At 40.8% G+C, this 27,151-nt stretch overlaps 1 protein-coding gene across 2 annotated transcripts in view; it reads left to right on the top strand.

The window, feature by feature from the left end:
- Positions 1 to 27,151, top strand: part of MARCHF1 (membrane associated ring-CH-type finger 1) — a 383,069-nt gene that overhangs the window by 319,111 nt on the left and 36,807 nt on the right. For both annotated transcript variants that reach the window (XM_072975095.1, XM_072975092.1), the window contains one exon: positions 13,866 to 14,046. In XM_072975095.1, coding sequence (XP_072831196.1) covers positions 13,866 to 14,046 — 181 coding nt within the window. The remainder of the gene's footprint in view (positions 1 to 13,865; positions 14,047 to 27,151) is intronic.

The following is a 27,151-nucleotide window of genomic DNA, read 5'->3' as shown; positions in this document are numbered from 1 at the left end:
GTTTAATCTTCTAAGAAACCGAAGCAGAATTACCGTACAACTAAAGGGAGCATCTGAATACACTTGCTCCCTGAGGTCACAGATGTACACCATAGCTGGCATGAAATGTCGTGTTTTATGTGCTTAGAATTCAGAGAGTATTAGATACCCCTGGCATTGGTGTATGTGTGTGGAGTGGAGGTGGAGGACAAACTGTTCTTTTTATTTATTTTTTAACAAAGAGCAAGATTTTTTTTTCACATTTTTTATTGATTCATAATCATTTTACAGTGTTGTGTCAAATTCCAGTGTTCAGCACAATTTTTCACTCATTCATGGACATATACACACTCATTGTCACATTTTTTTCTCTGTGATTTATCACAACATTTTGTGTATATTTCCCTGTGCTATACAGTGTAATCTTGTTTATCTATTCTATAATTTTGAAACCCCAGTAAAGATGTTTTTAAATTGAAGTATAATCAGTTTACAGTGTGTCAATTTCTGGTGTACAGCATCATGTTTCAGTCATACATATGTGTACATATATTCCTTTTCATACTCTTTGTCGTTATACATTACTACGAGATATAGAATATAGTTCCCTGTGCTATACAGAATAAACTTGTTTATCTATTTTATATATAGAAGTTAGTATCTGAAAAATGTCAAATTCCCAATTTATCCCTTCGCACCTTTTCTCCCCAGTAACCATAAGTTTGTTCTCTATGTCTGTGAGTATGCTTCTGTTTTATAAATCCATGTCTTTTTTCTTTTTTTGGATTCCACATATGAGTGATATCATATGCTATTTTTCCTCCTCTTTCTGGCTTTCTTCACTTAGAATGACAATCTCCAGGTTCAACCATGATGTTAGTGAAAATGGCATTATTTTATTCTTTTTTAGGGCTAAGTAGTATTCTATTATGTAAATATACCACAGCTTCTTTATCTATTCATCTGTTGATGGACATTCAGTTACTGTCTTAGCTATTGTAAATAGTGCTGCTATGAACATTGGGGTTCCATATGCTTCAAAGTATAGGGGACAAACTATTCTTAATGCTTTCCATCCTTCCAGAAGACTGTCATGGAGAGGGCTTCTCCAGAAGCTGGACAGGAAGCAACTCACATTTATACAAAATAAGACATAGTACTTGTCCAAATTGTTCAAATATATAAATCCATCAAATATTCATGAATTTGTTTACTTACTAGAGAATAAAAGAAAAGAAAATGGAATAAATTGGAAAAATATTCTTAAATCTTAGTGTTTTTTAGTTTATTTTAAAATTTCTTTTAGTGATTATAATAATAGTTGTTATTGTAAAAGAATTTAAAAATAAATAAAACTACTATTCTATTTTAAACTTAATTACCTACATAGATGTCCACAAGATTTTTAAATATTTTCTTCTAATCTTTTTATGCATCTAATTTTAATAGGCTTATATTATTTTTTTCTCAGTTATATCTCTTAGTGACAACATATGAAGTTCATACACAGGGCTTTGGAGGAATGAAAGCTGTCAGAAAAAAACAGTGTTCTTATCTAAATGGAAATTTTGTTCTATCAGGATTCTGAATAAAATAAAAATTTTGTGGTTTTATGTTTATAATGCATTTCAGTTTGTTTCCACAAAGTTGTGCTTTCTGTTTTATGTTTGAGAAACGAATGTTTGGGGTAATCAAATGGTGTAAGAATCTCTCTGGATATACTCCACACTAGGAAGATGTGAATTAGAAAGAGGATTATTATCAATCATTAATTATGTATCTGTAATTCTACTGCTAACTGGACAAGTATATTTCCAATATGATTATAATTTGAGATAGTGATTTGTTACAGGCAGTTCTACTGCTATGTGTAAAGAGACCTTTCAGATATGATTCTTCTTGAAAAATATCCAATCTAAGAAAGTAGCATCAATGAGAAAGCATGGAACCACTTCCTTCTGCTTTTCAAAATGACCCTCCTCGTAGAGTGTAAGGATGTTCAAAATGAAATCATGAACATGGTGGTTTCCAAGTGGTACCTGTGGCGACAAACATATGCTCGGAGGCCCTGTGAATAGATTCATCTTGCACTCTGTACCGAGAAGCTCTTTGTGTTCAGTCCTGTCCTCCCACAGCTCATCCCAACTCCTTTTCCCAAACTCACGCCCACGTTCCACCAACTCTGCTGTTGCAGCATCTCCTGTTCTCTTTTTGCTTCTCATGACTGTTACGCTACTGCGCATTCTTATTACTGTTGACTTTGACTGTTATAATATTCTCTTCTTTTTCTTTCTAACTCTGAGATCACACAGCCAGATTAATTTCTTTCTAATAATTTACTTTCTTACTTGGGTTCTTTATGGAGTTTCCACTCCAACTGAATGTCACTAAAGCTTTTTTATATGTGTGCTTGTATATATATGTGTGTGTGTGTGTAAATGGTGGCACTGGACGAAGGAAGCATCTTTTAGGCTCTCACGATCTTGTTTTTCAGTGTGACATTCCATTCCAGTCCTCCCTGAACTTTCATATTCCTTTCAAACCTGCCACACACTTGATCCGATTACCTGGTGATTCCTACTTGTAGCATTCACCTAGAGTATCTTTTATGCCTGGAGTATTTTACCGACTTCCATCTTTATGTGCCAAATTCTACCCAGGCTCCAAGTCCAGTTCCTATAAACATCTTCCCTTGGGCTATAACCACCGTCCCCGCCTCAAGTCTATGCATGACTTCCCCTGTCCTTGCTCAGCACTTGAAACGCACACATCCTGTGGTACCTTGGATTCCAGTTAGTTGTGCAAATGTCCAACGTAGAAGGTGTCAAAATATAAGCTCCTTGAAGGGCACAAGCTGAGACTTCCTCATCTTTCCATTTATTACCGTTATTTTTAAGATTTACTCATCTTTACACCTATATAACCTTACACCTAGTACATATGCAACCAATTATTTGGTGAGAGAATAATTATTAAATGAACAAATGAAGAAATTAATGAATAAACACTGATGGTGGCTGGAACTGCTATAAAATTTTTGGCCAGTATTTGGCCAAGACGCTTCCTTGCCTAGGTAGGAGAATTTACATGTAAAATACTTAAAAGCATATTTCTAATTCATTCAGTGCCTTCTTGGTTATCTGTAAATAAGTGACCGGCTTTGTCAATTATCCATGGCAATTCGAGACTTCCTTTAAAGCAGTGCTCAGACAGATAAGATGAATGAAAAATGGAAGTTGTGGTTGAGGATGAGGCGATGAGGACTCCAGCAATCAGCAGTCACCAAAAGCGCTGTCACAAAATCAATTTGGATCAGGAATCACTGCCACAGTCAGAAAAGAAAAAGACTAAAATGTTACAAGTTTTCCAATAGCTCTGTTATTACGTACGTACCGAAGCCCTACTCTGCATCTGACCAAATGTATTTCTTTGGTTATATCTACACAGAAAGCAAATGAGTTTGTGTTATCTGTCCTTCCTTCTTTCCTTTCACGTCAATGCATGCAGCTAATAAAAAATTAAGCTTCCTAACTTCGAGAATACCTGCTTACAAATATCTCTCGTTCTGTTTTGTCGATCTCACAGACACACAAAAAGGATCTCAAAGCTGACGTAAAATGAATGTCTGTGACATCTGAGAGTAGATAAAATCATTGCATGAGGACATTTATTCAAAGTTATTATCTATTTACTCACCTGTATGTCACCAAAATTATAAGGTAGAATCTGGGAAGGTAAATACCATTAGGGAAAATCAGTTCCTTTACTTGGAAGTAAACGATGCTCTGAGCCCCCCAGCAGAGGGTGAACAGGGCAGCAAAGTGACAGTTCACAGGGAAGGGTTATCCCAAAGGTAGCTCCTTTACCCCCCACCCTTTTTTTTTTTTTTTTTTGATTAGTGGATGCACTGGGGATGAGCAGGCACTCTACCACCGTGTTCTACCCTCCTCCCTCACTCCATCTTTTGGTCTCCCCTGATTTGGAGGTTTTGGGCAGTTTGAGCTGATACTAAGACTGATGTGGAAGAACTGTTGTGTTGTTGGGTACCCTTGGGGCTGGAATTCCTGGGGCTACACATGCCAACACACAGGGGAAAAAAAATCTAGCGTCCTCCACGACCCCATGGAGACATCTCAGAGAGTCCTCAGAGCGGGCCTAGCCCACTGTGAGACTGACTCACTCAGCTAGCCGGTAATAGAAGAGTCCCAATGGGAACTTTGATCCCAATCAGAATTTAAACTCCTGGGATCAGTAGGTTTGAACCATCAACAGAGGCGGCAGGGCTGCAGGAGGAGCAATTCAGGTAGCATCTTCCCAATCCATTGTAACCCATGCAACCCAAATTCCAGCGACTTCAGATAAGCCTGGTGGCCACCTTTGCTTCCGCTATTGGCACAAGTGATCCCCGTTCTCTTCTTCTCCACCATTTTCCATCGAGCGGCATCCAGTGGGAAGAGGATGCGGGTGATTCGCTGTGGCTTTGGATCCACTCCAGGATCCAGTGAGGCGCCAGGGACATTGCTGTGTCACTGCCTCGGTGGTCCATCCTTCCCTGCAGCTCTGGGCAGACGGTCTGAGGTTTTGCCCAAGTCAGTGCTGACAAATTCAGGCATGAAATTAAACTCAGGAAGTCACGGGATGAACCAGGTTTTTTGTTTTCTGTTTTTTGGGTTTTTTTGAATCAAAAATACTCCTTTGAGAAAACGAAAACGTGTGAAAAAGTCCCTTGGGTGTGAAGAACTGCCACTCATCTGTAGATGTTGAAAGGCTTGCCTGTAGATTCAGAATGCCCAATCTTAGCAATACAAAAATGGTATCAGCTCTGCCATGAAATGTTTTTATTCTTACATCACAGTTGTATTTTGAATTGGCATTTTCAAAATATTTTAAATCTCAGGTTGAACGGTAGGTCATTGCACCTCTCTTCATCTCTGTAATGAAATCTTCAAAACCTGATTTACAAGGTCTTTTTCTTTTAATTCCAAATATATATATATATTCTGGATCCATATCAGTAAAAGTTTGCTGGAAACAGCTGTTATTAGGAAAACACTCAATACCGTCCATCTTCTTTTCTTATTAATAAGAGTTACTTCTCCTTTCTACAGCACATCAGTTTGCGTGGCTTCCTCTGATGCCCAGATAGGGTATAAAATCAGAACACGTCGGTTTAGTTCCTCAATGCAAATGAAGAGTGCATGGTATGGGTAAGGGTCATACTTTTCTCACTTTCATTATAAGCACATTTTCCCGAAACATAAATAAAACACTGGGAAGTGGTGACATCCTTTGAGAATTGCTAAATCGTCTCACTAAGCGAGACTATCTCTTTTGGCTTTTGCTCTGCACCTGGGATAGCTTCAGGTAAATTATTCCCAGTTCATTTGTGGTCTAGTAATTAGCCATCTTAACCTTGACTTTTTAATTCTCTCATCACTTAGATTTTTCTTAATATTCTGCTATTCTTCCCAGACAAGATTAATAAACAAGAATTTCTTCAGGTCATACTGGCAGAACTTGCATAAATAAAACAACAAATAGCCAAGACTGGCTCTGGGTGGTAAAAAATTTAGGGAAAATGGCACCTCAAACATTATCGGTAGATATCTTGCAGTCTGGCTCGTGAGGGCTGTGAGTCTTAGGGCAGCTTAAATTTAAATGAGGTGTGATCAGGAGAGGGAGTGTGTGTCACGGGCTTGAGATCATATTTGAGAAAAGTCCCAGAAGCGGATGATCCAGAATGCAACCGGCTAACGAAATACACATCTGAACGTTAACTGAAAAAAATACTGTTTAACCTTTATTGACATTTAATTAACTTAATTCTTATAAATAACCCTATGAAGTAGACACTGCTATTTTCCTATTTTATTGATGAGGGACTTGAAAGCACCGGAGATTGAGTGACTTAACAGGCGTGGACCAGCGAAAGTGGGATTCTGATGTTGATTGTAGTACCATTTCCAACATCGTACCACATGCAGAACATGATAACAGGTGTGCATTAACTGCGATTGATGGACAGCACACCCAGGACCCTTCAACTGTCCTGTAGTCTGAGAAAACTCCAGATCTTGGCACAGTGGTAACTAATTTGTGGCAAAACCCATAGCTTCTTGGCTGGTGAATTCTGTGCCACGTTGCTATGCCTGTACGTTAGGGATTAGTGAGAAATATGGCGGGAGAGGTAAATCCAAACTATGGGAGGTCGTATGAACACTGGGTGAAACAGTTTGGATTTTACTTGACTGTTAGGGTTCTTGAAGACCGGCAGTATTTTAAAAGGATCTGAATAACTGTGTGCTTAGAAAGTGGTTTGGAAGGAGCAGAGCTTTGAAGACAGTGGGTGTATCTGTTGACGATTCAAAGCTATTAGAGCAATGGCAGTGAGGATGAAAAGGAGGAAAATTAAAAAACAAAACACTGAGAGAGAAAAATATTGGCATACTGATAGCAATTAGAATTTAGAGTGTGAAGTACCCAGAAGGCTCAAAAAGAAAGGCAAACCGAGAGAACGAAACGTTCACTAGAATGGCATCTTCGGGAGAGAAGCCATATGGGAAATGGCGGGATATAGGAAAACACAACCAGCTGACGTTTCTTGTTATTGGAGAGGCTGCAGGTTGGCTTTGGAGATGAATGTTTTAAAATTCCAAGCCTGGGAGCGAAGCTTGAACTTGTGGGTTGCCTCCCTGGGGTGGTCAGTGTCGAAAGGGAAAATAAAAAGCGCTAAATCCAAAACTCCCAGGATAAGCAGATGGGAAATGCTGACAAAGAAACTTCAGGGCGTAAGACGAGACATGAGTCTGTTGGAAAGGAGGGAAAACAGAACTGCAGTGCTAGGGGTTCGAGGTCTTGTAGTTGAATTGCCCTTCCTGGAGCTCCTTTATACTGTGTCTGCCACAGAATCACTCTGTGTATGGTTGTTTGCTGGGGGCAGGGGTAAGTATTTGTTTGTTTATTTACTGGAGGGACTGGGGATGAACCCAGGACCTCATGCCTGCTAGGCATGCGCTCTACCAGTGAGCTAGACCCTCCCCTTGAGTATTTTCCATAATGGGAAATCTGCACTCTCCTGGGTCAGCTCAGTTCATCTTGGAAAGAGATATATTAATCTCTCCTGTGACTCTGACTTGCTGGATCCAGTTATGGGGCAGAATAAGACCAGCCACCTTTTACACAATAGCCTGTCACGTATCTAAATTCAGTTGCCATGGAATGTTCCCTCCCCTGCCTTTTTTTTTACCCCTCGCAAGATGTGAACTGTAGGACTTAGCATTTCTTTTCATTCGTCCCCAAATGACTACCCTCACACTTTAAAAGGCAGCCCTTTTGACCTGCTGCATTAGATTGTGGTCGACGAGTCTTAGCCGTGAATTCAGAAATGCTGAATTGCCTGCTGTTCCTCACACAGCATGTCACAGGATCATAGGACCCCCCCATCATTTCTCCCCTTTCCAGGCTGCAGAATCCTGACATTTCGGGGTCTGCCCTCCGCAAGCAATCGCTGTTTCCATCCCTACAACCGTCTTGCATGCCCTCTGATTCCTCTTTCCCCATCTTTAAGGGTAGTGATATAAGCACAGTGTCACATAAGCCAAAAAGGGAGAGGCTTCCGGAAGGAGGGGCTAGTCCATAAGGACCTCAGGAAAGATGAGGAGCTGGAGAAGGCCCTTAGACTTGACCCTATGGAGAGTGTTGGCAGCTCAGCAGAAACGTAGTCCCATTGTTACAGCAAAGCAGTCCTACGAGGTGGAAAATGACAGCGTCCTGTAAAGCAAATGCAGGCACAAAAAAGTGAGTTGCTTTTGTAAAAAGCACGCAGTGCATTGCCTGTCACCTAGCACATTTTTGTTGATTTTATTGACTATTTATTATTGGCAGCGATGCATGACTTTGAGATACTACTTATATTTTACAGTATTTTCTCATAGATCTCATTTGAACCTTGTAATAGCCATGTACAATTTTCCTGATGAGAAAACCAACTGTCTGAAAACTTGGCTGAGGTCCCCCAACACGCGGAAGAGTGAAGCTGAATTCAGCTCCAGTTTCATTCTACACAGATCTGACCATACTCCGAGTCCAGCTCTCTCTGAGACGTTTCTGTGACTTGACTCACCTGCAGATTCAAATGAGTCAATAACTAGCTCACCTGGATAGAGTCGGAATTCGTGACAGTGGCCTTACACGCATTTGCTGTAGCCGGTTTAACAAACGAGCTGCTAAGAACTGTTATCCCAATACACTGAAAGCGATAATGGAGATCAGCCAAAGTCATAGTAACAGTGGCGGTGGTCTCGTTAATTCCATGATCCCATGCTAACATTAACAAATTATCCATAATAAAATTCACAAATCTTGGATTGCCAACTATCCCTCAGGTATGCACCCTTTTATCTTATTTAATCCTCATGACACTTCAAGAGGTTTTTTTAAATTTTTTAATTAAAGTATAGTTGATTTACAGTATTGTGTTAGTTTCTGGTATACAGCCAAGTGATTCAGTTATACATGTATATGTGTATATTCTTTTTCATGATAGGTTATTACAAGGTATTAAATGTCGTTCCCTGAGCTATTCAGTAGATCTTTGTTGTTTATCTCTTTTATATACAGTAGTGTGTATCTGCTAATCCCAAATTCCTAATTTATCCCTCCCCCTCCTTTCCCCTTTGGTAACCGTTAGCTTGTTGTTTATGTCTGTGAGTCCAAGAGTTATTTTTAACCTCCTTTTACACATGAGTGAACTGGAGAACTTCTTCCGTTTACTGGAGCAGAGAACAAGGATGTGAGTCAGGACTGGATCTGCTTGTGAACCTCCAGCACCAAATCATTCAATTATTTTTATTTTTATTTTTTTCTGTGACAATGGAAAAAAAATACAATAGGGATATGAATTCATCCATGAGAGCAATGAATTTATACTCTACATAGAGACAAGCTTTCTCCCATTTCCTCCCATTTTCAACATCAGTCCTTCAGCATCGTTGTCTTGCAGTCTCTCAAACCCCTCCTCTTCCCTTAATACAGTGACCACCACGTGGTTTTACTTGCTTCCCTGCTCGATTGGTCTAGACCAGAAGACAACCATGTTCACACCGAATCCTCTGATGTGCCAAAATCTTTTCCTCCTCGCCCTTCCCATTTCAGACCTGGGGATTTCAGGGTGGGGTTTCATGCCTTCCCTCCTCTGTAGCAAACCTGTTGTCTCTGTATCACAAAAGATGATAAGACGCCCCAGACCCAGCCGCTGTGCTTTCCCTGCACCTCTACCCCATTTCCATCTTCACCAGCCCCCTCTCCCCGACCTCTTGCTCACAGGAATGAAGTCTGTTTCCTACCTGTGTATTTTTCTACCTGTCCAAAGGTACTCCTCTTACATCCCTTCTTCTTTCCCTGTGCTTTTTCAACTTCTCAAGAGCATTCACTTAACAATAGGTCATTCTTTTGTCTGTTTTTGTAAATGTCTGCCTCTCTGTGGCACCTTCACCTCTGCTTATGAACAAGTTCAGCTTTTCCTTGTGAAAACAAAAGGAAAAAGCGTTTAAAGTTTTTTCTTAGGTCTTTTGTTTGTTTGCAGGGGACTAGGTCAATAGGTTTATTTATTTTTTAATGGCGGTACTGGGGATTGAACCCAGGACCTCATGCACGCTAAGTATGTGCTCTATCCCTGAGTTATACCCTCCCCCAAAATGAAAATTTAAAATAAAATTTTCCCTAGTCAGCTATCCTGTCACTGCTCTGCTCTGTTTCACCAAAAGAGAGATTATATCTCTTTGCTCATTTACGTGAGTATGAATTTCTCATCCTTCCTACCTTTCCACGTGGCTTCTGCCCAACAAGTATGCCAGTCTTTTTTCAGAAGTGAATTCGAAGAATGGGGGCCAAACTCTGAAGCGTGATGGCTAGTTCTGAGTAAAGACTGAATCCAAATTAAGGCATTACAAATAATAGTATCCCTAACTACTGTGCTCAAAGCTTATTTAGTGGAAGAGGCATATGGAGGGAAACGTAGGTGGGAAAAGGAGGGGGCAGAGGCGTGGACTAGGGGAAGGGAGCTGAGACGCTGTCCGAGGGCTACAGGGATGACTGCCTTTAAGAGTCGCATGTTGTAGGTGTGCTTCGCTGCGAAGACTAAGCATGGAAACCAAGCGAGGGCCTAGGGATCGTGGCATCCTCTGTAGGCTGAGTCTCCCATCCCCAACCCGGTGTCACCACACTGTTCCAGATTCTTAACACCCAGATGATTGTAATCGTTGCTCAGATGGGGTCCCTGCCTCCAGGCACTTCTCTCTCCCTCTCAGGTCACCCTGCGTGCTAATGCTGGTATCTGGTTTTCTGTGCATGTAGCAAGAACTAAGAAAATGTGAATGAATGAAATAATGGATGAATGAAAAGAATTCCCAAGTTACAAAATCACTACGGCCCTCATGAAGATTGTTTTAAAGTGATGAATTATTTTTAAAAAAATGTAGGCAGAAAAAAACAATATTATTTTACCAGAGCCAAGAAACCTTGGCAAGGGATGGGGTAGGGAGTGGGGACAGTGGGGGGCTTTTTAAGATATATAAGACAAAAAAAAGAAGGGACTTGAAAACACACACACACACACATACACACACACATTTTCCAAAATTTAATTTGCTATATAGCATTTTATGCTCCAGTCTTTACAGAAAGCTAGAAATTATACAGAAGTAGAAGTTTATTCAAGTCATAAATGGTAAAAGTCTAACACATGCTGATTAAACTGTAAGCCTCCAGTTAAAATACTAAAATGCCAATAAAGTCTGTGAATTCAGCCTGTTCCTATCACTAGATGGCAGACACCAATGTCAATCACCACTGATTTTTAAAAAATCACTGAACTACCAAGTCTCGATTTCCCATAAGGTAAAATTACATCAAAATTATGATTATTTTACAGTGCATTTTTATTTTATTATTAAAATCATGTTCTCTACACCATTATTCTGTTGGAGAAAGCATGTTTATATTTTTTATTACTGCGTTTTCAGTTATAATTTAGCAATAGTGGTTTGCGTGAAGTTTGTCAATTTAAGATCTGTTTCATTCTTTCTACAATGGCACTATCACTTTTTTATTTCCAGTAGATATCCGAAGTTGATACTTAGTTCTTGAATCTATTTAGGACAGTCTCAACATGGTTTAAAAAAGGCTCTTGGGATCCAACCTGAGTTGGATAATTTAGAAAAACTTCAAAATGTTAAAATGCTGTAAAAAAAAGAATTTTGTAAAATGGGAATGAAAATAAATAAAGCTTTTGAATTTCCCTATGGAAAATAATCTCTTTTTTTCCTTTTATTTCTTTTTTTTTTTTTTTGGCGAGGGGAGGTAACTAGGTGTACCTATTTAATCATTTTCTTTTTAATGGAGGGACTGGGGATTGAACCTCGTGCATACTAGGCATGCACTCTACCACTGAGGTATATCCTCCCCCCTAGAGAGATAATCTTAATTTTATGAAAAAAAAATGATATTGCTGGTGATGCTTCAAAGAATAGTTTCAGGAGAAAAAAAATTTGAAAGCATCTGTAAGATACAGGAAGTTGACTACGATTGGGAAACTATTCCAGCAAGTCTGAACGCGGTCATCAGTGAGGTCCTGGCTTCAATCTGCTTATGATGAATGACTTTTTCATGTCAGTTAAAAAAAAAATCAGAGCCTCAGACGGCACTAGGCCACTCTTTTTAGTGCTGAATTATCAGATGGCATTAACGGCCAATTTTTCTTTTTCAAATGAGAAACTGCGGGTAAGCCAGGAGGGACCTTCCTTTTTATCGTGCGCTTCTCTCTGGAACCTCTACTGCAGCGCTTGTGACTTGCAGAAGTTGGAGTGATTTATTTTGTAAACTTTGTTTTCATCACCGTCGATAATAGTCAGACGTGGTCCTGAACTCAGCATCACCGTGTTTAGGGCAAGGGTAAGCTGACGTTTTCCCTGAAGGTCCAGGTAGTGACTGTGGCGGTCTTTGTGACTACGTGGCGTCTGCAGCAACTCTCCGTGTCTGTGGTTGTGGTGCAAACACGCTCGAAGTCCTGCTAGACAAATGCGTGTGGGTGTGTGCCAAGAGGACTTCATTTACCAGAACACGCAGCGGCTAGGACTGGGCCATGGTTTGCTGGCCCTGATCTAGTGGAGTATCTTTGAGTGGAGGCAGAAAGAGAAGAGGTTCAGAGGACTTAAAAAAGTACCAGCCGCTCATAATGTATAATTCGTTAGGTTTCCGGGGCTCCAAAAATAAATATTACAACAAAATGCAGTGCTTTAGAAACCCAGATTTGCTTTCACTGGTTGCTTGTGTAGTAAGTCATGGTTTGTTGACTGAACAATTCTCTGAGTCAACAAACATCTACTGACCAACACTCTACTGGCAACAGATAAGATATAAAGCATACTAAGCCTGGATCCCAGGACCTACACGTTTGAAGAAAGATGTCTCGGGCTTTCATATTAAAGAGCAGGCTCAGAAGATTTATTTGCTCCCCCCCGCCGAGTCAGCCTTTGACACGAGTTCCCACAGAAACACGGCTACTTCCTAACTCAGTTCGGGGGAAGACGGACACTGACTGGAACTTCCCTGCGTTCTCATCCAATCACTCCCACCCAAAGGACTCCTGAAGCCAGGCTTCCTCTTTGCTTACTTTATTTTTACTTAAGAAAAGGAGACCCAAAATGCTAATGTACTGTGTCATACTTCTTTATTTTGAGGTTAGAGGTGGGTTGGGTTTCAATTCCTGTATCTGACTGCAGTAACAAACTGACCAAATTTCATTTCCTCTGGGAGACAGCTGAGATAGATAAATATATTTTAAAATCCGCTGTTTAAAACGCTTGCTTCTGGAGAAGAGGGCACATAGACCTAAAAGGAAAGGCCAGGGGCAGCAATTCAAACAGCCTTCCAGCCACATTTAAACTGTGACTCACCTCAAAACAGTAACTATTCAGGTATTTGGGGAACATGGCCTTCATATTTCTAACAGATTTCAAGCAATCGTTCTTATCAAATTTATCAACAACTTCTAACAACTGGTTAAATCATAAGAATTGTTGAAGGGTTATGATTTGAATTCATGATCTGGTGGTTTGAAAAGCTTATCTCATCCAATGTGAAAAACAATTTTTTTTTTAAAATGTGAAGATAAGAATGATGATGATTTCACAGACTGAATCGGTAACACCAGAAGTCACAGTAATTCAGTAAACTAGCTCAACTTGGAATTCGTCGGATTAAACAGTAGGATTTACTGTATGTAAACTTTATGTAAGCAGTAATTTTTGTGACTTTTAAACAATGATGATTATTGACAGTTTAGGCCATTTGTAACCGAAGATGTGTGTATCTTCCTAGGAAATTCTTTGTAATATTACCAAGCTGAAACCTTCTATATTCACTTTAGTCCATGGTAACACGTTAAGATTTTTCATAATTCTTCCATATTGGTGGAATGCCATATGTACTAAATTACACACCCTATAAAAGTATCATCAAAATAAAGCAAGTTATCAGATTACAATAGTTCTTCAAATACTAAGCCATAACTTCTATATATTAAAGCAAGTTTGTGCTCATGGACACCGACCACTAATAGATTAAGGTGAGGATGTAGCTTAATTAACAGTGGTGCTGTTAAAATTGAGGTCATGGTGCATATCTGACGCATCAGTGTCTAAAATCTTATAACGTGACTTAAGAGTCCAGCAATGACTATGCCAGACTCAGGTCCAGCACGAGGTGGAAGTGAACTGCGTTGCATTCTAAATCCGCGGTTGCAGTTTCTAATCCAGCCTAGGCGGCGCGGGGAGGAGGATGCTGGGCGCCCTCCAAGAGGTCTCACCAGGCTGCTGTGTGCTCCGCAGGATCTGCCACTGCGAAGGGGATGAGGAGAGCCCCCTCATCACGCCCTGTCGCTGCACCGGCACCCTGCGCTTCGTGCACCAGTCCTGCCTCCACCAGTGGATCAAGAGCTCGGACACGCGCTGCTGCGAGCTGTGCAAGTACGACTTCATCATGGAGACCAAGCTGAAGCCACTCCGGAAGGTACGTGTCGCCGGGAAGGCTGCACCGGGCAGCCCCGGCCACGCAGGCTTGTTTTCAAGACCCCTTTTCTTTTCCTGATAAGATTTTTGTTTTACATTTTTTATTGAAGTGTAATTGATTGACAATGTTAGTTTCAGGTGTACAGCGTAGTACTTCAGTTACACACATACACACATACATATGTTTTCTTATCAGATTCTTTATCATTATAGGTTATTACAAGAAATTGAATATAGTTCCCTGTGCTATACAGGCGGGCCTTGTTTACTATATATAGTGTGTCTGTTAACCCCCAACCCCTAATTTGTCCCTCTCTTGCCTTTCCCTTTTGGTAACCACAATTTATTTTCTAAGTCCATGAGTCTGGTTTTGGTTTATAAATAGCATTTGTATCATTTGTTTTGAGATTCCACATCTAAGTGATATCACATGATATTTGTGTTTTCTCTGTCTGACTCACTTCACTCAATATCGTAATCTCTAGGTTCATCCATGTTGCTGCAGATGGCATTATTTCATTCTTTTTTATGGCTGAGTAATATTCCTCTGTGTGTATATGTGTGTGTGTGTGTGTGTGTGTGTGTATCACATCTTCTTTATCCAGTCATCTGTTGATGGACATTTACCCAATAAGCTTTTGCTAACATGCTAATATCCCCTAAGAATCCACAACTTTTACTGAGCTCAATATGTAAAATGCAGCCTGTTTTAGATTCTAAGGGCTCTGATTTTTTTTTCATCATTCTTTAAAGTCGAAAAAACCATGTGCATCTGTGTGTACTACGTGTATGTATACGTGTGTATGTGTGCATGTGTGTGTATGAAAAATATACTTGTAAGTTAGTGTAACAATTGATGGGAGCTGTGAAAACAGTCTACTTACTGAAGTCAATAACCAAGAAAGTTAGATAAGAGATCACAAACATTAAATAATGTGAACTCACTTGATTTCTTGAAAGCCAGGCATTGGGCAATAGAAGAGAATGATCTCTTTTATAAAGTGTGGACTCCTTTTTGTGTTGGCCTTTATTTGAGGGTTTGGTTTGATGGTTCAGGTATAATCAGAGTAGATAGAATCAAAAAGTATCACTTTCCATATTGTACACGGAGCTGTAAGAAAGGTAAGTATTTTTATCTATAAACTTAATTGTCAAATTCCTCATTTCTATTATGTTTTTCTAAAGAAGGTAAGAATCTGAGTTAAATAGAAAAGTTAGCATCTAACTCAATGCTGGGAAAGGAGAGCTTGTAAAGGATGCATACAAAGGCAATGAACTTTATATAAGTTATGCATGATATAGCTGGGACCCCGGATTTTAGCATGTAACTTACCCATATTTTTGGCTAACTGCAGCCCTACATATAAGGATTCCTTAATTTCCAAAGGACAGTGTGGAGACAGCAAGTTAAATAACATATCTGCCTAGAGCTGCTTTTTCATTTAAATTTAGTGCAGAGCAAAAGTGGATGAAAAGAACACTGCTTGGAAGTAAACATGATGGGTTCCAGGATGAGCAAACAAGAATACTCCAGTAGGCATTTCTTTGGTGGCTGACCACTGCACTTCTTCATCTATTCTGTAAATAACAGAGAGGGAGGACAGCCGCCCCTGCTTTTGCGGTAGCTTTGATTTTAAAACTCTGCCAATGATTTAATAGATGTCAGAACTGGTCCACAAAATGCCAATTCCAACCAACTGGGTTATGGATTGCTTTTTTTTTTTTTAACATGGGGTGGGGTGCGCTGAGTGTCCACATGTGACAGTCTGTTCCTCTAGGTCCCAAAGCAATTGATGCTGGAAATAGAAATGGACCTGCTCCGTGCCCTTCATGTTATCCACCGAGGGATGCTGTGTGCTGTCTGAAGTAGCTGAAGGACACACTGTGCTCTGTGATTCTATACATCTCTCTTCTTCCCCCTCAGGGAAGTACAAATTGCTTCATAACATCTGTATATTTCTCCATTTTTTCTCAAGCAACATCTATATAAGATGTTCCCCTCAACTTTGTGGAGCACCACTTGAGCACAACAGTCTAGAACAGTGAAATCTGTGCATTTCCTCTTCTTCTTCCTCTCTAGCCCTACCACGTAATGCTGTAGGGAACTTGGAAAGTCTCCTTGTTGCATCTTGAGCCTTCATAGAAACCCCCTGATGTACAGCTCTAAGCCTTTCTTCGTGTTCCATCCTCAGTACCTTGCAATCCTATCAGGAGACCCTTTTTCCCTCAGCCAGCCAGTTTGCAAACCAGAGACAGGTGGCAAACACATCTATCTTCTTCATCTTCTTACTGAGCAGTTATGTTGCAGCAACCTAGTGGGCACCTCCTATTTGTTGATTAATGAAATATCCAGGTTTCTTTTTCAAAACGTTTTGTTTGGTCACAAATAGTGATGAAGAGCAGCATGTCAGTGTCCTTTGTTTTTTTTTTTTTAATCTTTTGATTGGAGTTTAGTTGATTTACAATGTTGGTTTCAGGTGTACAGCAAAGCAATTCAGTTATGCATATACATGCATATGTGTTTTTCCTTTTCAGATTCTTTTCCATTATTTGTTATTACAAGAAATTGAATATAGTTCCCTGTGCTATACTAGAGGTCCTTGTTGTTTATCTATTTTATATACAGTAGCGTGTATCTGTTAATCCCCAACCCCTAATGTATCCCACTCCTTCCTCTGCCCTTTGGTAATAATCATAGTTTGTTTTCTATGTCCATGACTGTGGTTTTGGTTTGTAAGCAGAATTTATATCATTTTTTAAGATTCCACATCTAAGTGATATCATATAATGTTTGTCTTTCTCTGAAAAATCCATTTTTAATTTTAATTTTATTTTTAGATACATAAATTTCTATTTTTAACAGCATTTATGTATCTACAGAGGATGTCAGACTCTAATCCTGCTTCCTAATGGCCCCACAAATGTGTTTCACTTGACCTGCTGAAAATCTGAACTAGTTACCAATATTTAAGTGTGTGATTATTTCACATAAGATTCCACACACCTGTAATTATTTGAAAACCCCAGTATCTGGCTTTACTGGAACCACACTCCCTAAGATGACCACCAGTGTAGCCAGGGGTAACCCTTTGAAAGGCCATTTCAGCTCTAGGCCCCCACATCTCTCAGCCCTCCCTCCTTCTGAGCCCAGAACCTCAAACCACTTCTGCTCATCTGAGCACCTCTGTGGCTCCGGTGGACAGATCTGAATTTTCAACTCCTGGTCTAACACAGTCCTAGACATGAAAAACATGTGTGTTATTTCTGCCTCTGTGATTTAAGGGACTTAAAAGCTTAGAAAAAGGATTCCACACTCTTCCTCCTTGAAATGATGGGGCCCTGGGTGACCCCCAGGAGATACTTAAATGACAGCCTCCAAAATGACTTGTCAGATTCTGAGCCTTCATGTACAGACATGAAGCATTTTTAAACATTTCTAGATGGTGTATTTTCATGGCACTAAGATTTATCCACAATTTTCTTGTGGTGGTTTTTAAGTGGTGATTAAGAATGACAGGTTTAGCATTTTGTTAGAATGTATTCAAAGTACATCCAATTAATGGCTCTCAACTCAGTAATTCAATGACAGTTTATAATATTCTAAAGACCAACCACATGAAACAATTAATTTAGCTAATGATTCTGAATTTCTATGATTTAGCCAATGAAGGCCAGTGAATCTGTTGAGATGAAATGGTTTCTTAAAGTAGGAAGGTGCAGATCTGCCTAGTCTGATGAAACCTGGGGCTTCTTAGCCTCTAAAGATATCAGTAAACCTGGCTTTGTTCATTGCTACTGTTCCTACCCCCAAATCTACAGTCAGTGAATTCATCAAGGTATCCTAATGTTTCCCAAAGAAAATCTTTAAAGTCTGAATGAAATCAAGGGCTGATTTGAGAAAACGCCATTTTCATCATCTTTAAGTCAGTAACTCAGTTACTTCTATTACATTTCATAAACGTCTCATTGATTTATTGAGATACCAAGAGTCAGAAATCATTCTCAGAGCCCAGAAAAGTCAAAAAGTCAAAAATATAGGCAGCTCAGTGACGACTCAGTGCAGTTGGAACAGGACACAATCTTGGTAAGGATGCACAAACTAATCTTTTCTGAAACAGAAGTATTGTAGGTCTGAATCTCTCCTGAATGGGAGACACTGATACAGGAGAAACGGGGTATGAGAGGATGGCTGTGTCCCCGGTCTCAGTTGAGTCCTTGGGATGTGCCCCCGCCAAGTGAGGGTCTTGGCTTTGCTCAGGGGAGAATTCGTAAGTGAGCCATAGTTGAGTGAAGGTAGATTTATTCAGAGAGATACACACTCCACAGACAGTGTGGGCCATCTCTGAAGGCAAGAGAGAGTGACCCCAAGGTGTGGGGTTGTTCGTTTTTATGGGGTCGGTAACTTCATATGCTAACAAGTGGGAGGATCATTCCAATTGCTTTGGGGAAGGGGATGGGAGTCCCAGGAAATGGGGCATCACCCACTTTTTGTCCTTTTATGGTCAGCCTTGGAACTGTCACGGCACCTTTGCGAGCACCATTCACCATGCTAATGAATTACAATGAGTGTAAAATGAAGCTCAAGGTCTACTCGGGGTTGACTCTTCTGCCATCTTGGTGCTCGTTGCTGGTCGTTCCTTTAATGGCTGTGCCCTGCCCCCTGCCCCCCTGCCCCAAAACCAGCTGCTCGACATGAATCTAAACTCATGAGGGCAGCAAATGCTTCTGCCATGGTGTGTCCTCCCCAAAAGAGTCCTCTCTGTATGTGGTTTTCCATTTACAAACCATTGGACGAATATATAAAATATGCCACTCTGTGTATTCTTTAATTCCTTGTCTCATTTTTACAAATAAAATGAGGCAGTGAATTGATTCAGTTACCTTGGCTTTAGTAACAATTAGGTTGAACCATATACTCCTGTCCATTTTGTAGCTCAGAAAGAGATGATACTGGAAAGCTCATAAAATCTAAGTTCTGTGTGAACTTATTATGCCAAATAAAAAGGAATAATCCCCGGTACCTCCCCCACTACATTTTCCCCGAAATGACTTACCATGCTTTAGATGAGATACCTGTTTAAAAAAAATAAAGACCCGTATTTAACAACTGCTCTGTTAATTTCTTCCTCATCTGATGGAGCAGCCGTCTTTTAGAAGAGCCAAGAGCCACTGCAAATTACTAACAAGTCAGCTACCCCGAGGGTGTTACAGATTCTCTGCTGGCTGGAGATCTGGTAGTCTGTAGCCTTAAAATTGGACACGGCAGGAATGCGATCAGATTCCTAGCTAGAGCTTCTAGTACCTGAGTGAATACTCATACGTAATCATACATGAGAGAAATTCAAAATGCCTTGTTTACTTGCCAGCGTGAGCAATTTGCAGTTTCGCTGATCCAGCCACAGTCAGTTCTGGATGAACCTCCGCACGACTCTCTTTAATCTTTGGCAGGAGTTTTAGTGGGCGTGGTCATGCCGGTGACATCCTGGGACCCCTGGGGTTCTCCTGCTTCATTCTGTTTCACTCCGATCACTTGGGGTTAAAAGCTAAGAACGCCCTCAGTAAACATTTTGACGTCTCCTGGCTATTACCCCACAACTGGAGCCCAGTTCTAGGGGAGTAGGTTTGCTGTTTTAGTTCTTCACAAATATATACGCCTGGAAAGCAATGAAAATCTCTACCCTGATAGGAGGTCAGGCAAAGCTTTCTTTATACTTCTTGCAATATATCTACCCTCATAATGCATGCTTGTTTTCCCATCTTCTTGCTGAGTTTCAGTTCCATCTTTTAAACTTCTAAAAAAATTTTTATTTTATTTATTTAGGAGGGGGAGGGAGTTAATTAGGTTTGTTTGTGTGTTTATTAATGGAGGTACCGGGGATTGAACCCAGGACCTTGTGCAGGCTAAGCATGCACTCTGCCACTGAGCTGTACTTCCCTCCCCTCGGTTCCATTTTTATATGAGCCCTCAGGGCAGCCTTGGTGATGGGGGTTACTCTTAGGATGATTTTGTTTTCAAACTCACACTCTAAGGTCAAGGAAGTTTTCCACAGCAGGTTTCTCACTGTCCAGTGGTGCTGGTGTCTCGAGCCCAGTCTGCCCCTTACCTTCCCGTGGCTTCATTCTGTGGGAATGAGGGGCCAGCGGGTCTCTTAGCTGATGTCTGTTGGGGGAGGGAGGGAGAGCCTCAGTCAATCAGAAACTATCAAACAGAAGATGACTGAGAGAAAAGCATTTGACTTCAGTTGGAGCGTTCCCTTTCCCACGAAAGTGCTTTTCTCATTTGTTTTCTGTTTGTTTGTTTTACTGCCTTACATTTGCGCTTTCAGAACTACACTTGATATTTCAATTAAAAGAATATTCCAGGGTGAGTAGATAACAATGCCAACACGTTTCTGTCAAAGGATCATGAGATGGAAACTACAGGTGTCACCTGTATTCTTCTAAGAGGTGCCTGGGAGTTGTCACATGGCCCCATCCTTTTGTCTTTTGAGGAAACACGAGCGGGTCGAAATTTCAAAAACAAAGAACAACTGTTTGGTATTATAGAATAATTTGTTCTAAATAGAGACATTCTTCTCTGGGCAGCAGCAGATCTTACTCTTCTGTGAAGCTTCCACGCACAAACACGGGCCTCCCTCCAGGCAGATCTGAGCCCACACCAGCAGGAAGCTGTGTTCTGAGTGGTCGTTCTGAGAAGGCGCCAGTGGTGCCAAGTTCAGCCATCCGCTCCACGCACCCGTGTCCGCCGTGTGCCGGGGCACTTGGTGGTGAGCCAGGTTGAAGACTTCTGCTCTCAGAGAGCACAGAGCCCACTACAAGAGGGATGGAAAGGGATGAATAACTTACAATATTTTGTAATAAATTTGCAAGTCATGGTAGTCAGTGGGCAGTGGTGTGGTAAGCCACAATTTTCTGGACTGGGAATAGGAAGGGTAATTCAGAGAGAGGCAGCCACCTTATAGTTGGTCATTACTTAGGAGACCATCATATCAAAAGATTTTTTTTATGATAACTTTAAACAAATAGCACAATGACTGTCTTTCCTCTTTCGTTCGCCATGCTTCACATCAGCTAGGCTCACCAAGAAACATCACCAAGCATCAGCTGGACATCCAGGACACTGGGGAGAGAGGACTGGGGGTAGAGGACAGGATTTGGTAGCTCTCTCAAAGGAGACCTAAGTAAACAACCCCTGAATAACACTGTTGGCTTGGACAGTTGTCTTCAGTCCTCGCTTACGTGAAGACCCAACTGTATACTAATTTAGTTCAGTTTCTCTCTTTGAAAATGACCCCTTGAAGAACATAACCTCACTAGGTTGGTCAGAATGTCACCTGGTGTTAGGAGTCTAGATAGGAAAAGAAACTAAACGTATATCCTATTTGCTGTTGAAGTCTTTGGCTGAACACGGTTCCACCCTTGGGAAATCCGTTTTTATTTTGACAAGGATAAGGGACTCAGTATAGAACTTCTTTTGTATACTGTGTATTTTGATATTTGAAATACAAACTATGGTTAAAATGATGGTACCACATGGAAAGCATGCAAGCATCAAAATAGAATGTGCACGCACACACACAAACACACTCATAGTTACAAATAAAGATTTCCCCAAAGCATCATCTTATGATGGAAGGCTTTTTCAATGGGAAAGAAGTATGTTTGTCTTTCATTTTCATTTTTCTTAAGATGGTGGAAAGGCTGAGTTTTCAGTTGCTTTCATATTTAAATTTTCCTCCAGCTAAAGATTTTTCTCTCTTGGCTGAGATATTTTTCTTCATTCATTATTCCGATGTCTCATATCTTGGCGTAAAATATAAAAAATTTTCCGTAATTTTTTGATTTAGTTTTTTGAAATATAAGGCATTGGGAAGTAAGATGGCTTTTTTTCCCACTGTGTCATCCATTGGCTTCATTGGGTGTGTGCAATGTTGTCATGACAATATGGCTTTTTGAAAAAAGTTTTAAACCAAATCGAATTCCTGTTCTATTGGATTGACAAGTAACGGAGGAATGAGGGAGATTTTGATACGATCTTTCTGGGAGGATGGTGTCTAGCCCGACTGTCCATGCAGCAACATGCAGGTGGGATGCCATCAACATTATAATAAGTTCAATGACTGAAAGATCTCACTGCAAAAGAGAACTAATCTCTCACATGCCGGCTTCCTCCTGGTTTTCTTCTATTCTCTAAATGGTACCTTCAAGCAGCTCTTTTCTTGTTTCCCACACAGATACTCCACCCACAGCCTCATCATAGCAGTGCCATTGTTGCCAAAACACAGCCTCTGGACCTCGCTTACTGAATTAAGACTTGAGGACAGAGTTTTGGATGAAGTAGAAAAAGCAGCTTTATTTCTTTGCGGGCAAAGGAGGTCACAGTGGGCTAGAGCCTCTAAGGCTGTGAGCCTGCTGGGGAGAGAGGGCAAGGGTTTTATAGTAAAAAATTCAAGAATTCAAGGGATGGAGCTGGTTTCCATAGAGATAGCATACAGGATAATAAATTGTTCCAAAGTTGTTCTTGCTTTTGCAAATGCAGTGATCCCCTTCCCTCTGCTGGATATGAAGTTCATCTCTGGCTCTGGGACTCTCTTAATATTTTTGTGCCCAGAATAAAGGGTGCCTAGGAAGGGGCTCCATGGAAAAGAGCTCTAGAGAAATCTTGTGCAGTTTAAAGTCAGGTTAATAAATGCTTTTAGCTTTTTGAGCAGGCTGAGGCCTGGGACCTCCTGCTGTAGGCTGAGATCTGCAGCTTGAACAACAGGACACAAGGAAACCAAAAGGGTCAAGAGGAGGTCACTGCAGTCCAGAGCAGAGCACCGGGGTCAGGAGCAGGGCACTGAGCATGACCCCTGCACACAGCACCACGAGGGGGTTGGGCAGACCACTCAAGCCTTCCTCCTCCCCAGCTCAACCCTGGTCAGCAAAAGCATGAGAAAAACCTTTAAACTATGATACAGTGAGGCAGTTACAAAGACCACTGTAGATGTCGGATGGTCACTGATGACAACAGGGTCCTGCTCGGTTACACCATCATCTTGCATAAGATGCTTTGCCCTAAATTAGGCTGCTGTACCCACCCAGCCACAGGTACACCAGAATGTGCCCCTGAGAACTGTGCAGCATGAAATATCATAAAACGTCGGGGAAGCAGGTCAGGAGGCAGAGGCACTGGACAATCCATACCCAGTTCTGTTTTCCATTCTCTCTGGTAGAGAAATGGGTGATGGGCAGAGAGAGGTAAGCTGTGCTCCTCTGACGGAGGTCCCTCCACACGGAAACAGGAAACAAAGAAAAGGGGTTTCCGTCGAAGACAAGGGCACTTTCCTTGTAAGGACCACCCTCCACTCCCAAAACACAGAGGACCCTGTCATCCAGGAATGAATAATGTTTTAAAATCCTCTTTTAAATGAAATACAAGGAGAGTAGCTAATTTCAAAAGGACAAATCATTCAAATAGGAGAGGAAAGAGCACTGGGTTACAAGTCAGAAGACAAGATTTTAACTCTGGTTCTGAAACTTAATTCCTCTGAGCTTTGCCTCGGTTTCCTCATCTGTAAAACAAGGAGTCTGAACAAGTGTCTTCCGACTTAAAATTCTGTGATCTCATGAAAAGCAAAGTGAAAAATCCACCAAAAAAGAGAAAGAGAGGAAGGAGGGAAGGAGGGAAGGAAGGAGGGAGAAGGAACTTCACATTTCAAATTAATTTTATTTTTTTTGAGATTTTCAAATGTTAGCCACTTTTTATAAAGATAGATTTAAAAAGCAAATTTCTGCTGTATAGCACAGGGAACTATATTCAACATCTTTTAATAACCTTTAATAAAAAAGAGTATGAAAACGAATATATGATGTATATGCATGACTGGGACATTGTGCTGTGCACCAGAAATTGACACATTGTAACTGACTGTACTTCAATTTTAAAAATAAATAAATTTTTAAAAGAATCAAATTAAATTTAAATGTTCAGAAGAAAAAGGAAAACAGAGAGAATCCTTCACTCGGACATTAGGTTAGGTTGCACAGGACAGGACGCTGAGTAACAGAGTCCAAGTTCGAGTCCAAGTTCAAATCCTGAAGAAACAATGTCTGTGCTTTCCCAGTCATGTTACCCTATAAAGCCAACCATGGTGGGAAAAGCAAGACACTCTGTCTCTATATTCAAAAAAGAAAGCCATTAGGAAGTGGAACTAAGGGAAAATAGGGAAGAAAGAAGGAGAGAAGAAATGGAGACAGAAGAGAAGCAAAGAGAGGGAAGGGGATGGTGTGAGGGCCACTGAGTATCCAGGGCATCCTGGGAGGTGACCAGAAGCTAGAGGGTCCAGACCCCACTCTTTTTCCTAAGTTGTAAGCAGGTAATCAAAAGCTAAAAAAAAGTCAAGAAAATTCAAGTTTTTTTTTTAATTGAAATATAGTCAGTTACAATGTGTCAGTCTCTGGTGCACAGCACAATATCCCAGCCATGCATATACATACATATATTTGTTTTCATATTCTTTTTCATTAAAGGTTATTATAAGATATTGAATATAATTCCCTGTGCTATACAGAAGAAACTTTTTAATCTATTTTTATATATATTGTGGCTAACATTTGCAAATCTCAAACTCCCAGATTTACCCCTTCCCACCCTTTTTCTCTGGTAACCATAAGATTGTTTACTATGTCTGTGAATCTGTTTCTATTTTGTAGGTGAGTTCATAGTGTCCTTTTTTTTTCTTTTTTTAGGTTCCACATATGAGTGATACTATATGGTATTTTTCTTTCTCTTTCTGGCTTAATTCACTTAGAATGACAATCTTCAGATCCATTCATGTTGCTGCAAATGGCATTATTTTATTCTGTTTTATGGCTGAGTAGTATTCCATTGTATAAATATACCACAACTTCTTTATCCAGTCCTCTGTCGATGGACATTTAGGTTACTTCCATGTCTTGGCTATTGTATACAGTGCTGCTGTGAACATTGGGGTGCAGGTGTCTTTTCAAATTAACGTTCCCTCCGTGCCCAGGAGTGGGATGGATGGGTCATAGGGTAGGTCTGTTACCATACGATCAAGTGCTTCTTGACAGCAGGCTGTTCTGAAACCCTGAGATGTACCTGGAAGACTTCTGACCCTAAGAAAAGAGGCCAGCTGGGCCAAAAGCCTCCTTGGCACAGCAGAGAAAACCAGTGTGGACTGATGCAAGTCAGTTGAGTCTCAAGTGTAAAAGTCTGTAGACACATCCAGATAAGACTTAACGCTGGCTTAAGTTTGCCACCGAATTTATCTATGAAGAATTTGCTGAGCAAATCAATGGCGTAAGCAGGTTAAGACAGGAAAATCACTGATGTACTGAAACGTTTTCAGGAGTTCATTAAAAAAAAAATGTTGAGGAAAATAATTAGCCTTGCCTGGCATATTTGAACAAAATTTATTTTGTACTTACTTCTTAAAGGGCCGCTTGCTCCAAGCGTGCAGGCGAGTCATTTTCATGTGAACACCTGACATAGGTTTCATCATTTTTGTCGATGAAGTGAAATTCTGCTTTTAAAGACTTCTTAATACAGAATAATCCCAAAGTCCGGTTATTTGTATTTCCTCTACCTGACTGTGTGGTGATTAAGGCTTGAGTTCTCGAGTCAGCCTGCCAGCGTCTGCACCTTGAAAGGAGTCGTAGCTTTATAGCTTGGGGCAAGTTGTTGAATTTCTCCAGGCATGTATTTCCTCACGTGTGAAATGGGAGATAATAAAAGTGTGAACACCCTTCTGCGGTTGTTAGGAGGTTGTTAGGTTGTTAGGAGGCCTGAATGAGATAACACCTGACAGGCACTTAGCCTCGTGTCTGGAACATGATGTGAATAAATACTAACTATGAGCATATGTAAATTTTAAATGACTTTAATTTCAATTTCTCAGTGTTTTTTACAGTCCTGGATTTTTTTTTTTCATTTTTTTTTAGTTGAAGTATAGTCAGTTTACAATGTGTCGATTTCTGGTGTACAGCACCGTGTTTCAGTCATACATATACATACATATACTCCTTTTCAAATTCTTTTTCATTATAGGTTACTACAAGATATTGAATATAGTTCCCTGTGCTGTACAGTATAAACCTGTTGTTTATCTATTTTATATATAGTAGTTAGTGTCTGCAAATCTCAAAGTCCCGATTTATCCCTTCCCATCACTTCTTCCTCCGGGTAACCATAAGTTTATTCTCTATGTCTGTGAGTCTGTTTCTGTTTTGTAACTAAGTTCATGTGTGTCTTTTGTTTAGATTCCACATGTAAGTGATATCATATGGTATGTTTCTTTCTCTTTCTGGCTTACTTCACCTAGAATTACGATCTCCAGGTATAGTCCTAGAATTTTTAAGTTAGAAGTGTCTTTCCAAGTTGTAACTGGTTTCCAAAGCTGTTTAAAGCACTAGAACTTCCTTCCTCTTTGAATGTGATTTTATTTAGAATTCAAAAATATGAAAGAGGTAAAAGGAGCCACGGTAAACAGAGACACCAGAGTGTGACTCAGCAGTGGCCCCCAGTTGAATGGTGGCATTCTGCAGGGAGCGTGTGTCAGCGAAGCCAAGGCGTGTTTGTAGGAGCTACCCACCCGGGCACAGCCTACGGTGTTGGAAGATGGGTCCCAAAAGACCATAGACACAGACTGGGTACTTGACTTCAACCCTCAGCCTTGATGAGCTGGTACAAATGATTTAGTTCAAGGACCACGGTGTCAGATAGAAGAAACAGCAGAGGAAAAGCTCAGCAGCAGGTGTCACCAGGAACCATATGCCATATACCATTTCAGGGAGGGAGGGAGCGCCCTCCCCCGCCACCGCTGCAGGCACTTGGCCTGCGGTCCTGCAGCTCGGGTGCTTCTGCTCCTGACCCACCTGAGCCTCCTGGTGCTGAGCAACCTTGAGCAGTGGTCCTCTGTTTGACTTTCATCATAGTCTCATGGTGCCCAAGAAACATACCTGGGAGTCTCTGGTCTTCCTTGGGCCACTGTTCCCCGTGACATCCAACTGTATGCCTTACCTGGGGGAGATGATCCCAGCAGCCTAGATGCAGATCTCTTCCTCCAGGCGCCCTGGCAAGGGAGGGGTGGCTGGCGCTGGTC

This window comes from Vicugna pacos, chromosome 2 (genome assembly GCF_048564905.1).
Source record: "Vicugna pacos chromosome 2, VicPac4, whole genome shotgun sequence".
Lineage (NCBI taxonomy): Eukaryota > Metazoa > Chordata > Mammalia > Artiodactyla > Camelidae > Vicugna > Vicugna pacos.
This window is presented reverse-complemented; position numbering and strand designations above follow the sequence as displayed.